The sequence below is a fragment of the Trichechus manatus genome, unplaced genomic scaffold (assembly GCF_000243295.1).
Source record: "Trichechus manatus latirostris isolate Lorelei unplaced genomic scaffold, TriManLat1.0 scaffold00122, whole genome shotgun sequence".
In the NCBI taxonomy this organism is placed as follows: domain Eukaryota; kingdom Metazoa; phylum Chordata; class Mammalia; order Sirenia; family Trichechidae; genus Trichechus; species Trichechus manatus.
Window position 1 is genome coordinate 590298 of NW_004444058.1, and position 13650 is coordinate 603947.

At 45.8% G+C, this 13650-nt stretch overlaps 2 protein-coding genes across 3 annotated transcripts in view; one reads left to right on the forward strand and one right to left on the reverse strand.

The window, feature by feature from the left end:
• DFFB (DNA fragmentation factor subunit beta) overlaps positions 1 to 5167 on the reverse strand; it is a 19399-nt gene extending 14232 nt beyond the window's left edge. Inside the window, exons 1-2 of one of the 2 annotated variants that reach the window (XM_012557890.2) lie at positions 4998 to 5167; positions 1866 to 1992 (exon numbers count right to left, since the gene is read on the reverse strand). In XM_012557890.2, the coding sequence (XP_012413344.2) occupies positions 1866 to 1992; positions 4998 to 5120 (250 nt within the window). In that variant the 5' untranslated portion in view covers positions 5121 to 5167. Of the gene's footprint in view, positions 1 to 1861; positions 1993 to 4997 lie in introns of both variants that reach the window. The other variant, XM_023738701.1, reaches the window with a different exon arrangement.
• A 183-nt stretch (positions 5168 to 5350) lies between these two features.
• Positions 5351 to 13650, forward strand: part of CEP104 (centrosomal protein 104) — a 44142-nt gene continuing 35842 nt past the window's right edge. Inside the window, exon 1 of the mRNA XM_004384307.2 lies at positions 5351 to 5762. The gene's annotated coding sequence lies outside the window, so the exon portion shown is untranslated. The remainder of the gene's footprint in view (positions 5763 to 13650) is intronic.

Genomic DNA, 13650 nt, shown 5'->3' on the forward strand with positions numbered 1-13650 from the left:
CCTGGTGGCACAGTGGTTAAGAGCTTGGCTGCTAACCAAAATGTCAGCAGTTTGAATCCACCAGCCACTCCTTGGAAACCCTATGGGGCAGTTCTACTTTGTCCTATTATAGGGTCGCTATGAGTCAGAATCGATTCAATGGCAATGAGTTTGGTTTTTCCCCTCCTTTATTTACTACTTCATTCTCAAAAAAAGTTATTGATATAGTTCACAAATCCTAATTACCACAATGTTGTAGCTGAAACACCAGAAAATTTGACAAAATCAGCAACTATAAAAATAACAGCAGCAATAAAAACAACAAAGTGTGCTTGTAGCGTGTGCAGACGAAACCAGGTGATCTGAAGCGTCATTGTAATTGGGTAATAATGACAGCTCTGACCGGAGAGCATTAGAAGGCTCAAAAAGTAAATTAGCACAGAGTTTTACCCTTATAGATATATTATTACATGTAAGCTGGGCTTGAGAAAAATATTCATGTTGTTACAACTACAGGAATATTTTCATAAGAAATAATAAATTTCTGCTGAAACACTGCACAAAAATTTTATAGACAGTCATTTTGGTGTCATCCCCTCTGACAGTGTCACCCAGTGTAGTCCACAGCCCCTGTGCCCCCCTAGTGACACCACTGGCAGGGGTAGGAAGCTCTGCCCTGCTCAGTTCATGCACAAGGAGCAGGTGACACACCCAGAAATCTTGCTCCTGGCCCACAGCTCAAGCACAGAACTTGTCATCTAGCTGGTTCTGGAAGACAAAACTTGCGCCCTAGGTCTTAAATACCAAAAACCAAACCCGGTGCCATCAACTAGAGTCTGACTCATAGCGACCCTAAAGGACAGAGGAGAACTGTCCCTGTAAGGTTTCCAAGTCTGTAAATCTTTATAGAAGTAGACGGCCACATCTTTCTTCTGCGGAGCGACTGGTGGTTTCAAATAACCGACCTTTCGGTTAGCAGCCAAGCGCTTAACCATTGCGCTACCAGGGCTACCCGCTAAAGGACTACCTCTCCGGGCAGGCTCCCGATAAGGCAGCCCCCGAACACAAGCCTTGAGGACAGCAACTCAGCAAACACCCACAGAGAACAAGGCCCAGTGTTGGATGAGCCACTGCCACATCCTGGAGAAAAATGCATAAGCCCAACAGAGCAGAACAGTGCCTCACCCACAAAACTGTGCACGCCCCTTCCCAAATCACTCCCTGCTGCCCTTGGGAGTTACTAGGACCCCCCTAGAGAAACCCTGGTGGTGCAATGGTTAAGTGCTAGGCTGCTAACCAAAAGGGTGGCAGTTTGAACCCACCAGCGGCTCCACAGAAGAAAGACCTGGCAATCTTCTCCTGTAAAGATCACAGCTTTGGAACCCACAGTTCTACTCTGTCCTATAGGGTTGCTATGAGTCAGAATTGACTCGATGGCACACAACAACAGGACACCCAAAGGGTGGCAGTTTGAACCCACCAGCGGCTCCACAGAAGAAAGACCTGGCAATCTTCTCCTGTAAAGATCACAGCTTTGGAACCCAGAGTTCTACTCTGTCCTATAGGGTTGCTATGAGTCAGAATTGACTCGATGGCACACAACAACAGGACACCGCCAGTGAACATAAATAAAAAGAATTTAGAAAAAAAAAAACAGATGTAAAACAACAAACTGAACAACTGAGTTCCTAGGCAAGAAGACTTAGGACGTGGCCATCTAAGTGGTGGTGTACACCATGGACTCCAGAGGACTTCCTCCCTTACACTCCAGACCTTACAGCAAAGGGGAGCCCTTCCCCTCCCCAATCCCCACCCCAGGGTTGAACCCCCAGGACCCCCTGAGCCCCGCATGCTTCCCCGCCCACCTCAGAGGTCTCCCCACTTACAGCCCTGCCAGGTCTGGCCTGCGGTGAGCAGTACAAGCTCTGAGTTGTCCGGGACACTTGGGAAGTAGTCTCCAGTCAGCTCCGTGCCATCCTCATACAGGCACAGGTGGCAGCCAGACTCAGGGAGCTGAGGGCAGAGAGCGGGAAGGAGGAAGAGCAGGCAGGCCGCTGACTGACTGGGCCTCGGGGGGCCACTTTCTGAATGGCAGGATGAGGTTTATCATCTGCAGTCCCCACAGAGAACAAGACCATGCGGTGTTTTAAAGAATCAAGCTAAACTGAGACAAACATTGTGTCTAAAACTCAGTGCGTCAAAATGAGGGCACTTTGCTTTAGGTCATTCTAAAATACAGAAAGTCACATAAAATATATATATATAAATTGGTGACGGCTTCCTTTGCAGGATTCACCACACAGATCCTTTAAAAATGAGCTCCTTGAGGGCACTAAAAATAGAGTCGATTTCAGAAAAAGGCCCGTAACTGCTTCCACTAAGCCTGTAAACATCTCACTGACAACTACATATCTCTTGAAAGAGCCACAGGACATACCTACTTAATGCGTTTTCATTTTCTCATAACCAGTAAAAAAAAAAAAAAAAAAACAGTTGCTGTCGAGTCAACTCCAACTCATGGCAACCCCATGAGTGTCAGAGTAGAACCATGCTCCATAGGGCTTTCAATTGCTGAACTTTTGGAAGTAGATCGCCAGGCCTTTCTTCTGAGGCATCTCTGGGTGGACTTGAGCCTTCAACCTTTCTGTTAGCAGCCACGTGCACTAATTATTTGCTCCACCCAGGGACTCTGATTTTCTCAGAGGCAATGATTAATGAAGGAGAACATCTTACTGAGAACTGCCTCTGTCAACAAGAATGTTGCCAGTACACTGTACTATTAATTTCCTGAGGCTTGGTTCCCTATTGCTTGACACTGATCAACTTCAGGTATTTTTACGGCAATCCCCCTCCCACCGCCCACCTCTGTCCCACACATGTAAACCAAAAGAAAACCAAACCATTGCCATCGAGTTGATTCTGACTCATAGCCACAGGGTAGAAGTGCCCCCATAAGGTTTCCAAGGAGCACCTGGTGGATTCGAACTGCGGACCTTTTGGATAGCAGCTGAACTCTTAACCATTATGCCACCATGGCATGCAATCTCAGCGGTAGTATAAACTCGTTCAGGAAATGTCAGTGCCGGGAGGAACTTTAGAGACCATCTTAGCCCTTCATTTTACAGATGGGAAACGGAGGCCCAGAGAGGTAAAGTGGCCATTTACCTGAGCACACAGAGAGTTAGCAGCAGATGTGCAACCAGAACCCAGGCATCCTGCCGTCAGTCCAGGCTGTGGTGACCCGAGTTAGAAGAAGGAAAGCTGTCCCCGACCCCTTCATAACCCTGCCTGCACTCTGCTAATGTGCTCAAGAGCTACGGGAACGTTTGGGGTAGGGGGCGCCATGGGCTGTGGGGGTCCTGGTGTCTACTGGTGAATGAAATGGTTCAAGTCTACCCAGAGGCACCTCAGAAGACGGGCCTGGCGATCTACTTCCGAAAAATCAGCCATTGAAAACCCTGTGGAGTACAGATTCCCTGGAGCTCCTCCCACCTCAGACATCCTCCACAGCCTCGGGTTTTGAAGAGGAAACGCAGCACTCTTATTCTCTCCTCAGTTTCTAGTCAACACCTGAGCGCTGTGGGAGGGGCATCAAGGACCTACAAGAAGCCTCCTTGCTAAAATGCAGTATCATTAAACAAGCCCATCTTGAACCCATGTGTGTGCCAGGCACTGCACTATAAGTCCAAGGAGGACTTCCCACACCTTAGTCATTTTGCTACAGCCGTAATCCCTTCAGAGGCTCTGCTAAGATCCCAAAACAGACTTTGGAATTATATGTTGTTATCGTTAATTGTCATGGAGTGAATTCCGACTCACGGTGACCTCACGTGTGCAGAGAAGAACTGCTCCATAGGGTTTTCAAAGGCCGTGACCTTTCAGAACCAGATTGAGGCCTGTCTTCCAAAGCACCTCTGGGTGGGTTTGAAATGCCAACCTTTCAGCTAGTAGCCAAGCACTTAGCCATTTGCCCCACCCAAGAACTCGTTTAGAATTGGACAATCCTAAGTTTAAATGCAGCCCCCATTACTTAGTAGCTATGGGTAAGTTACTTAGTTACTTAGTCTCTGTGTCTCAGAGACTCACCTGTAAATGGGGATGTTAGTGCCCAATTCATGGGGCTGCTTTCTGGACTGGATAGTAGAACCCACATAAAGAGCGTAGAATGTCTGCTGCGTGGTAAGGACACAGTTGGTGTCAACTATGTCCATTTTTAGTTTCTCCATCTGTAAGATGTGGATGAGTGGTGAAAATCAGTTAACATACTCGGCTGCTAACCTTAAGGTTGGAGGTTCGAGTCCACCCAGAGGCTACTCCGAAGACAGGCCTGGTAATCACTTCCTAAAAAGTAGCCATGGAAAACCCTACGGAGCACAGTTCTACGCTGACAACACATGGGAGCGACATGAGTCGCTATCAACTCTGATGGCAACTTTTAATTTTTCTTACGATGTGGTAATTTCGTCCTCAGGGTTTTTATAACCAAAAGGTCGGGAGTTCGAATCCATCAGACGCTCCTTGAAAACCCGATGGTGCAGTTCTACTCTGTCCTAAAGGGTCGCTATGAGTTTGAATCGACTCGACGGCAACGGGTTTGGTTTGCTTTAAACGATACAATGTGTCTGTCCATTAAGCACGGTATGAGCTTAGTACAGCCTTGGTGGTGGCGAAAAATCAATGAATGAGTAATATCACCATTAGTAAAGACTGTACAGTGGAGAGAAACCTACCCACCGAACACTCCACCCTCTTCCAGCAAAAGAAATGTCTACTAAGACGGCACGATGCCGGTAAACCGAGCGTCCAGCAAATCCCTACTCTTCTGTGGGCCCTTTTCTTGTGAGTCTGTAGCTTGACCCACTTCCTACCCGACCCGCAGATTCTGACACGTTCTCTCCCCTGCAAGAGGGCACACAAGCTCCCTGGCGCTCGAGGACCACCTCTCACGGCGCCGCAGGGGCAGCCGGGTGCCCAGCTGCCCGGAACCGAAGAAGGTGCGGGGCGGGCTGGCAGAGGACCTGGAACTGGCGGCATCCTTTCTGCAGCACTTCCTTGCAACTCCGGCCCGCCACTCCGAATTTCTTCTGGCTGTTCAGGGTCCGCAGCTTGAAGGTCTTGGGTTTCTGGAACATTGCAAACATCCTCGAGGTGTCTGTGGCCGCTGGGTCCAGTCCCTTACCCAGACGCGGGGTTTGAGCGCACAGAAGCTGGCGTTCCCGGAAACCGACGAAGGCCCGGCCGACCCTCGTAAACTACATTACCCAGAAGGCCAGGAGTGTAAGGGGGCGGGGCTTACTTACGCAGGCGCGGCCGAGGTCAGGGCCGTGTCGCAGCCCTGCGCACGCGTAGAGGCTGCCTGCCGCCTGGCCGGGCTCGGTTGTCATGAGAGTGGCGGCCGCGGCCCGGGCGATGGAAGGAGGCTCCCTGGGCTGCTCCTTGGCTGCCACCGCCGCTGCGGCTCCAAGGCGTGGGGCAGCTTGGGGCGGCAGAGGAGGCGCCACCTGAGTCCGCCTCAGGGAGCCGGCTGCCAAGGGGTCGGCGAAGGGTCGGCCGGGCCGCCCCACCCGGGCCGGGAGCCAAGGCCAGGCCTACCCGCTGGGCGCCCCGTTGGGGCCGCCTCCCGGAGCTGCAGCTGAGGCTCCACCCGACCGGGCCGCCCCGCAGCAAGCCGCGCCCCGACTTCACGCGGAGGACCCCGCCATCCGGGAGTCGCCCCACGCTGCCGCCCCCACCCCATTGGGACCCTCGAAATTCCAGTCGGGGGACCTTTCCGTTCTGATCAGGTATCTTTACGCAACAGCTCATGTTATCGAGCCTTTACTCTTTGCCAGATCCTGGTACGAAAAGGTTTACAGCCCCGAGTCCGGAGCCAAGAGGGAGGGATCGATGGAGATGCCGTGGGTGTCGGTAGGGTCCCCGTCCCGAATTAGGGCTTGTCCCTGGAAACCCTGCTTTGCCGTGTGCACCGCTAGTTAGCTGTTACCCAGGCAGCCTGTGGGAGTTCAAAATCCCGGGCAGACTTTGTGGACTTTGGGCTTCGGACTTGTAGCCAAAAGGACCAGTGTCCTCTTCTTCTCGGAGACACTCTGAAAAAGATTATCACTGGATGTAAGAAGTGCCCACCTCTGTGAGGGCACGGCCCAGCCAGGTTACTGCTGGGTCTGTTGGGTTACATCCTAATAGAGCAATAGATCCCAAAATCTGCCTGCGGCTTTACTTTAGAATTGGTTTCTTGTAGTTAGCACTGCTTTTCATTTTCATATCCCAAGTTGCCCTGTTATGAACGCACGACTGATAGTGAACCAGAATTCCATGGCTGACTTTAAAATGTGTTCTGCTGATCAAAAGATTGAAGAATGTTGCTCTGCCCCTGTGTAGGTTAAATGTTGATCCTTTTTTTTTTTTTTTTTTTTTTGGTACTTCTTAAGTTTCAGATTCTCTCTGAGGCATTTCAAATCCTTAAGATTACTTGATCAAACAAAAATCAACTTAATTGTATGACATTTAAATTTTCTTGAAATGATAAGTAGAAACAAGTTTTGTTTCCTAGCCTTGTAGCAGAATGGTTGGGAAGTAGTTACATTGAGTTTACATTTAATTTGTAAATGTCAATGACCCTGATACAGATTGAAAAGTAGACTTCATGATAGGAACCCCTGGTTTACCTTTTGCTGTGCCTGTGGGAGCATGAGTGTACTAAGGGGTCAGTGCAGTGGAGGTTCAGTGGCAGAATTCTCGCCTTCCATGCGGGAGACCTGCGTTCCATTCTCAACCAATGCTCCTCAAGCGCAGCCACCATCTGTCTGTCAGCAGAGGCTTGTGTGTTGCAATGGTGCTGAACAAGTTTTAGCAGAGCTTCCAAACTAAGATGGACTAGGAAGAAAGGGCTGAGGATCTACCTTGAAAAATCAGCCAACGAAAGCCCTGTGGATCACAGTTGTTCCGTCTGCAACTGATTATGAGGATGGTGCAGGAGGACGGGGCAGCATTTCGTTTTGCTGTGCATGAGGTCGCCATGAGTCGAGGACCGATAACAACAACAACAACAGAGTATTGTTGCTGATGGAGGAATGCAGCCTGGCGCTTGCTGGGGAGGGTAGCTGTGCAGTAGGGCAGTTGGGATCCCACATGCCTTGGGGTCAGGAAGACCATCTGATAACCGATCACTCAACAAAGCTTCTGTTCTTCCCAAAGTTTTAATGGTTTTTGTAGATCTTCAAAGTAACATTCATTAGTGCCACCTAAGTAGCTCATGTAATACTTGAAGGTTTACACAAAGGACACCCTAGGGTATAAGGTGGAAGTTCTTTGGTCAGGGGTGGACCTAAAAGGATCCTGCCCTAAAAAGGACCCAAACTGAAGTGATAATGTTGCCTCTGCAGTGTCCAGGTATTTCTTCTAACTGGTTCACAAGTGTCAGTGCTTTGTTTTTGATTTATTGCGGTGTTGGTGCAGCATAGTATAGTGGCTGCATCTTCTGTCTGGATTTTAAAAGTCCTTTGTTTAAGTCTAAGCTCCATAGCATAGTGTATTGGTCAAGATGAAAGTCTCTGGAACCCAACCACCTAAGAACCGATCCTGCCTGCGTGTCTTACTAAGCTGTATGACTTTGGGCAAGGACCTCTCTGTGCCTCAGTTTTCCTCGTCTCTAAAGCTGGGGTGATGATGGTGCCTATGTCATAGAGTTGTTATGAAGATATATATATGCCAGGTGCTGAGAAGAGTCCCTGGCACACAGTAACTGCTATAAAGTGTATGTCCGTACGAAAGTGAAAGTACTGTGTAAAGGAGTAAGTACTATACAGATGTTGGGCAACATTAATAATATTTCAAATCTTTAGAATTTCAAGATGGATAATCACATTCAGTTGGAAATATTTAATAGATACCTAGTCTTTTCTAGGTGGAATAGGGACTGACTAACGATGATCAAAAGATTTGGGGAATTCAGAGCAGAGGGGTATAACTGAGCTTTCGATAAGTTTGTCTGGATTTAAAATTCATGACCAGAAGTGAGGGTTAGAAAAGCAAATTGGATCAGGACAAAGCAAGGACTTGAATCCTAGACAGGAACCCTATAGCGGGGTTCTTGAGCTAGGTTTAGGAGGGGTAATCTGGCAGGAGTGCATGGCATGAGTCGGAGGACATGTGCTCCAGGAAGGAGACCAAGCCATTGTAGGTGTCTAGGAAAGACTGGGACAGAGAGGAAGGAGTGTGCTCAGTAGATAGCCGTTCCAAAGGCAGAACCAGTGAGGCCTGGCACCCAACTGATGGGGAGTGGGGAGGGCGTGCCGTGCTCACAGGAGAAGGAACCACAGGCTTAGAGCCTGAGTGACCCAGAAGAAGGTGGCAGGACGCAGGGAGGGGCAGTGTGGGCTTAGCTGCAGGCTGGGTGGTTAGGGGGAGAATGAATTCTGTCTGTGGCACAGGGTGTACAGAATGCAGGTGGGGCTGGCCAGCAGACAGTGGATAGAAAATCACACATAAAATTTGGGGGGTCTGCTTTTTATTATCTTCTGGGTTAATGTAGTTTTTCTCTAATACCGTGACACCCTGCAGTGACTTTGTGTAAACAATAACTAGGCTCTTTAATCACGATTTATCATTGTATTTTTAATTCCTTTGTTCATACATTCCAAGAAATGTTAGTAACTGTCAGTTAACCATTTACTGAAATGTTCCTCTTCGAGTTTTCAATGAAAGTAAAAGAAAGGTGTAGATCATGCATCAAGCATTTTAAAATAAGAAAAATTTCCTGTGGGATATGTTTATGTTAGCTCTGACTGAGAATTTAAATTACTAGTATATCCTATTTCTAATGGGCTCAAGCATAACAATTGGGAAGATGGCACAGGACCGGGCAGTGTTTTGTTCTGTTGTACATACGGTCACTATGAGTCAGAACTGACTCGATGGCATCTAACAACATCCTATTCCTGAGAAACTATTGGTAAATTCTTCTTCATCTTCTGTTTTAGTGAGAACTCTTTTGGTTGTAAATGACTTAAATCTAACTCAGACTGGTTTAAACAAAGGAATTTGTTGGCTTAGCAACTGAAAAGTAACCAAAAAGTCCAATCATAGTTTTGGCTTTTTATACGGCTGGATCTAAGGATTCAAAAGAATAGTTTTGGCTTTAAATATGGCTGGATCTAAAGACTCAAAAGATGTCTCTCAGCATCTCTCAACTCTGCTTTCCCTGGATTAGCACCACTCTCTGGCATGACCTCCCCATAGGGTGGCCTCCAGCAGCCTGAGGCAGATATCCTACAGCTAGCAGTCCTAATGTTTACCTGTGTTTTATTGACTGTGCAAAGGCGTTTGACTGTGTGGATCATAACAAATTATAGATAACACTTCAAAGAATGGAAGTTACAGAATACTTAATCGTGCTCATGCAGAACCTGTACACAGACCAAGAGGCAATCGTTCGAACAGAGCAAGGGGATACTGCACGGTTTAAAATCAAGGAAGGTGTGCATCAGGGTTGCATCCTTTCACCATTCTTATTCAGTCTGTATGCTGAGCAAATAATCTGAGAAGCTGGACTATATAAAGAAGAATGTGGCATCAGAATTGGTGGAAGACTCATTAACAACCTGTGATATGAAGATGACACAACCTTGCTTGCTAAGAGCAGAGAGGACTTGAAGCACTTACTGATAAAGAACAAAGACTACCGCCTTCAGAAACAGAATCAAGAACCAAGATGTAAATCCATCCACCTACTATCACCTGATCTTCGACAAAGGCCCAAAGTCCATTAAATGGGGAAAAGACAGTCTTTTTAACAAATGGTGCTGGCAAAACTGGATGTCCATCTGTAAAAAAAAAATGACACAGGACCCATACCTCACACTATACACAAAAACTAACTCAAAATGGATCAAAGACCTAAATATAAAACCAAAAACTATAAAGATTATAGAAAAAAAAATAGGGTCAATGCTAGAGGCCCTAATACATGGCATAAATAGGATATGAACCATAACTAACAATGCACAAACACCAGAAGATAAGCCAGATAACTGGGATCGTCTGAAAATTAAACTTAAACTTATCAAAAGATTTCACCAAAAGAGTAAAAAGAGAGCCTACAAACTGGGAAACATTTTTGGCTATGACAAATCTAACAAAGGTCTAATCTCTAAAATCTATAGGAAAATCCAACGCCTCTACAACAAAAATAATAATAATTCAGTTAAAAAATGGGCAAAGGATATGAACAGACACTTCACCAAAGGAGACATTTAGGAGGCTAACAGACACATGAGGAAATGCTCACGATCACTAGCCATTAGAGAAATGCAGATCAAAACTGCAATGGGATACCATCTCACCCCCGCATTACTGGCACAAATTAAAAAAACAGAAAATAACAAATGTTGGAGAGGCTGCAGGGTGATTGAAACTCTTATGCATTGCTGGTGGGAATGCAGAATGGTATAACCATTTTGGAAGACGATATGGCGCTTCCTTAAAAAGCTAGAAATAGAAATACCATACAATCCAGCAATCCCACTCCTAGGAATATATCCTAGAGAAATAAGAGCTGTCGCACAAATAAATATATGCACACCCATGTTCATTGCAGCATTATTCACAATAGCAAAAAGATGGAAACAACCTGAGTGCCCATCAGCAGATGAATGGATAAACAAACTGTGGTACATACACACAGTGGAATACTATACAACAATAAAGAACAATGATGAATCTGCAAAACATCTCACAACACGGATGAATCTGGAGGGCATTATGCTGAGTGAAGTTAAGTCAATCACAAAAGGACAAATACTGTATGAGACCACTATTATAAAAACTCATGAAAAGGTTTAGACACAGAAAGCAACAATCTTTGATGGTTATGAGGGAGGGGAAAACACTAACTAGACAATAGATAAGTGGTAACTTTGGTGAAGGGTAAGACAGTACACAATATTGGGAAAGTCAGCACAATCTTGACCAACGCAAAGACATAGAAGCTTTATAGACACATTCAAACTCCCTGAGGGACCAAATTACTGGGCTGAGGGCTGGGGACCATGGTGTCGGGGGAACATGTAGCTCAACTGGCGTAACATAGTTTATAAAGAAAATGTTCTACATTGTACTTTGGTGAGTAGCATCTGGGATCTTAAAAGCTTGTGAGCGGCCATCTAAGATACTACACTGGTCCCATCCTGTCTGGAGCAAGGGAGACTAAAGAAAGGCAAAGACACAAGGGAAAGATTAGTCCAAAGGACTAATGGACCACAACTGCCACAGCCACCACCAGACTGAGTCCAGCATAACTACATGGTGCCCAACTACCACCACCAACTGCTCTAATGGGGATCACAATAGAGGGTTCCGGACAGAACTGGAGAAGAATGTAGAACAAAATTCATACTCACAAAAAATGACCAGACTTACTGATCTGACAGAGACTGGAGAAACCTGAGAGCACAGCCCCTGGACACCCTTTTAACTAAGTACTGAAGTCACTCCTGAGGTTCACCCTTCCACCAAAGATTAGAGAGGCCAATAAAATAAACAATAATACATGTAGCTCAACCATGTTTGTGAGACTAAATGGGCACACCAGACCAGAGGCAAGGACGAGAAGGCAGGAGGGGACAGGAAAGCTGGACGAATGGAAATGGGGAACCCAAGGTCGAGAAGGGAAGAATGTTGACACGTCATGAGGTTGGCAACCAATGTCACAAAACAATATGTGTATTGATTGTTTAATGAGAAACTAATTTGCTCTGTAAACCTTCAACTGAAGCACAGTAAAAAATATATATATATTAAAAAAGACTACAGCTATGGATTACACCTCAACATAAAACAAAAATCCTCACAACTGAACCAATAAGCAACATCATGGTAAATGGAGAAAAGATTGACATTGTCAGGGATTTCATTTTACTTGGATCCATGATCAATGCCCATGGAAGCACCAGTCAGGAAATCAAAGGACGTATTGCATTGAGCAATCTGCTGCAAAAGACCTCTTTAAAGTATTAAAAAGCAAAGATGTCACTTTGAAGCCTATGGTGCGCCTGACCCAAGCCATGATACTTTCAGTCGCCTCATATGTATGTGAAAGCTGGACAATGAATAAGGAAGACAGAAGAAGAATCAGTGCCTTTGAATTATGGTGTTGGTGAAGAATATTGAATATACCATAGACTGCCAAAAGAACGAACAAATCTGTCTTGGAAGAAGAACAACCAGAATGCTCCTTAGAAGCAAGGATGGCAAGACTACGTCTCACATACTTTGGACATGTTATCAGAAGGGACCAGTCCCTGGAGAAGGACATTATGCTTGGTAAAGTAGAGGGTCAGTGGAAAAGAGGAAGATGCTTAATGAGATGGATTGACACAATGGCTGCAACAGTGGGCTCAAACATAGCAATGATTGTGAGGATGACACAGGACCAGGCAGTTTTCGTTCTTTTGTACGTAGGGTCGCTATGAGTCAGAACCTACTCGACGGCACCTAACAACAACAACAAGCAGCCCTAATGGAAAGAAAGCTGCTCTTTCCCAATAGTCCCAACAGAGCCCTGGGATTGAGTCTCATTGGTCCAATTTGGGTCATGTATTCATGTTCCCTTCCCTGAAGAATTTAGGTACTGTGGCCAGGATCATGGAATTCATAGGTTGCTGAGGCCTGGGAAATGTGCCCACTGCCAATGGGGAGTGAGGAGTACAGGGTAGGAGGGTGGGTTGTCAGCCGCACCGGAACTAGGTGTGGGGGTAGGCAGCATCACCAAAGAAAATTGAGATGGAGGTGCTGTTTTCAAACGCGGAGAGGGCTGCGTAGCAGGCAAAAATAGATGTCACAAACCCACCCTCAGAATGATGATACTGAACCATGAACAAAGTCAGGTTCACTAGGAAAATCATGACATGAAAAAAAACATTCAACCAACATTTAAATGTATCTCTTGAGTCACTCACTCAAGAAGGCTCGTTATGCACGTATTTGTACTTTTAATGTACAATTTTGTACTTCGTAGCTTGGTTAAATGGCCCTTTTTTCTACTCATTGTGTAACTTCACTAACACACTAGTCAAACTTTTTGGATATAAGGAAAAATCGAGGTAACTAAATATCTTAAGTAAACTTGTGTTGTTAGGTGCTGTTGAGTCAGTTCTGACCCATTGCATCCCTGCGTATTACGGAAAGAAACACTGCCTGGTCCTGCACCATCCTCACAGTTGTTGCTATGTTTGAGTCTATTGTTGCAGCCACTGTGTCAGTCCATCTAATTGATGGTCTTCCTCTTTTTTGCTGGCCCTCTACTTTACCAAGCATGATGTGGTCCCTCCTGATAACATGTCCAGAGTATATGAGATGAAGTCTCTCCATCCTCGCTTCTAAGGAGCATTCCAAGAAAAATTTGTTCATTCTTCTGACAGTCCACAGTATATTCAGTATTCTTTGTTAACACCATAATTCAAAGGCATCAATTCTCCTTCAGTCTTCCTTATTCAGCTCGTCTGGTCTTCAGTCATTAGTATTGAATGTGTGAAAGCTATTCTTGAGATGGTCTCTAAATTCAAGTGGGATATACTTAAGATCATACTTTGAGTCAACTTAGAGGAGCCTGTAAAAATATGTTTAGCAAAAAACTAAAAACCTTCAAAGTGGTGGAAAAATTCATGTTGTGAATTA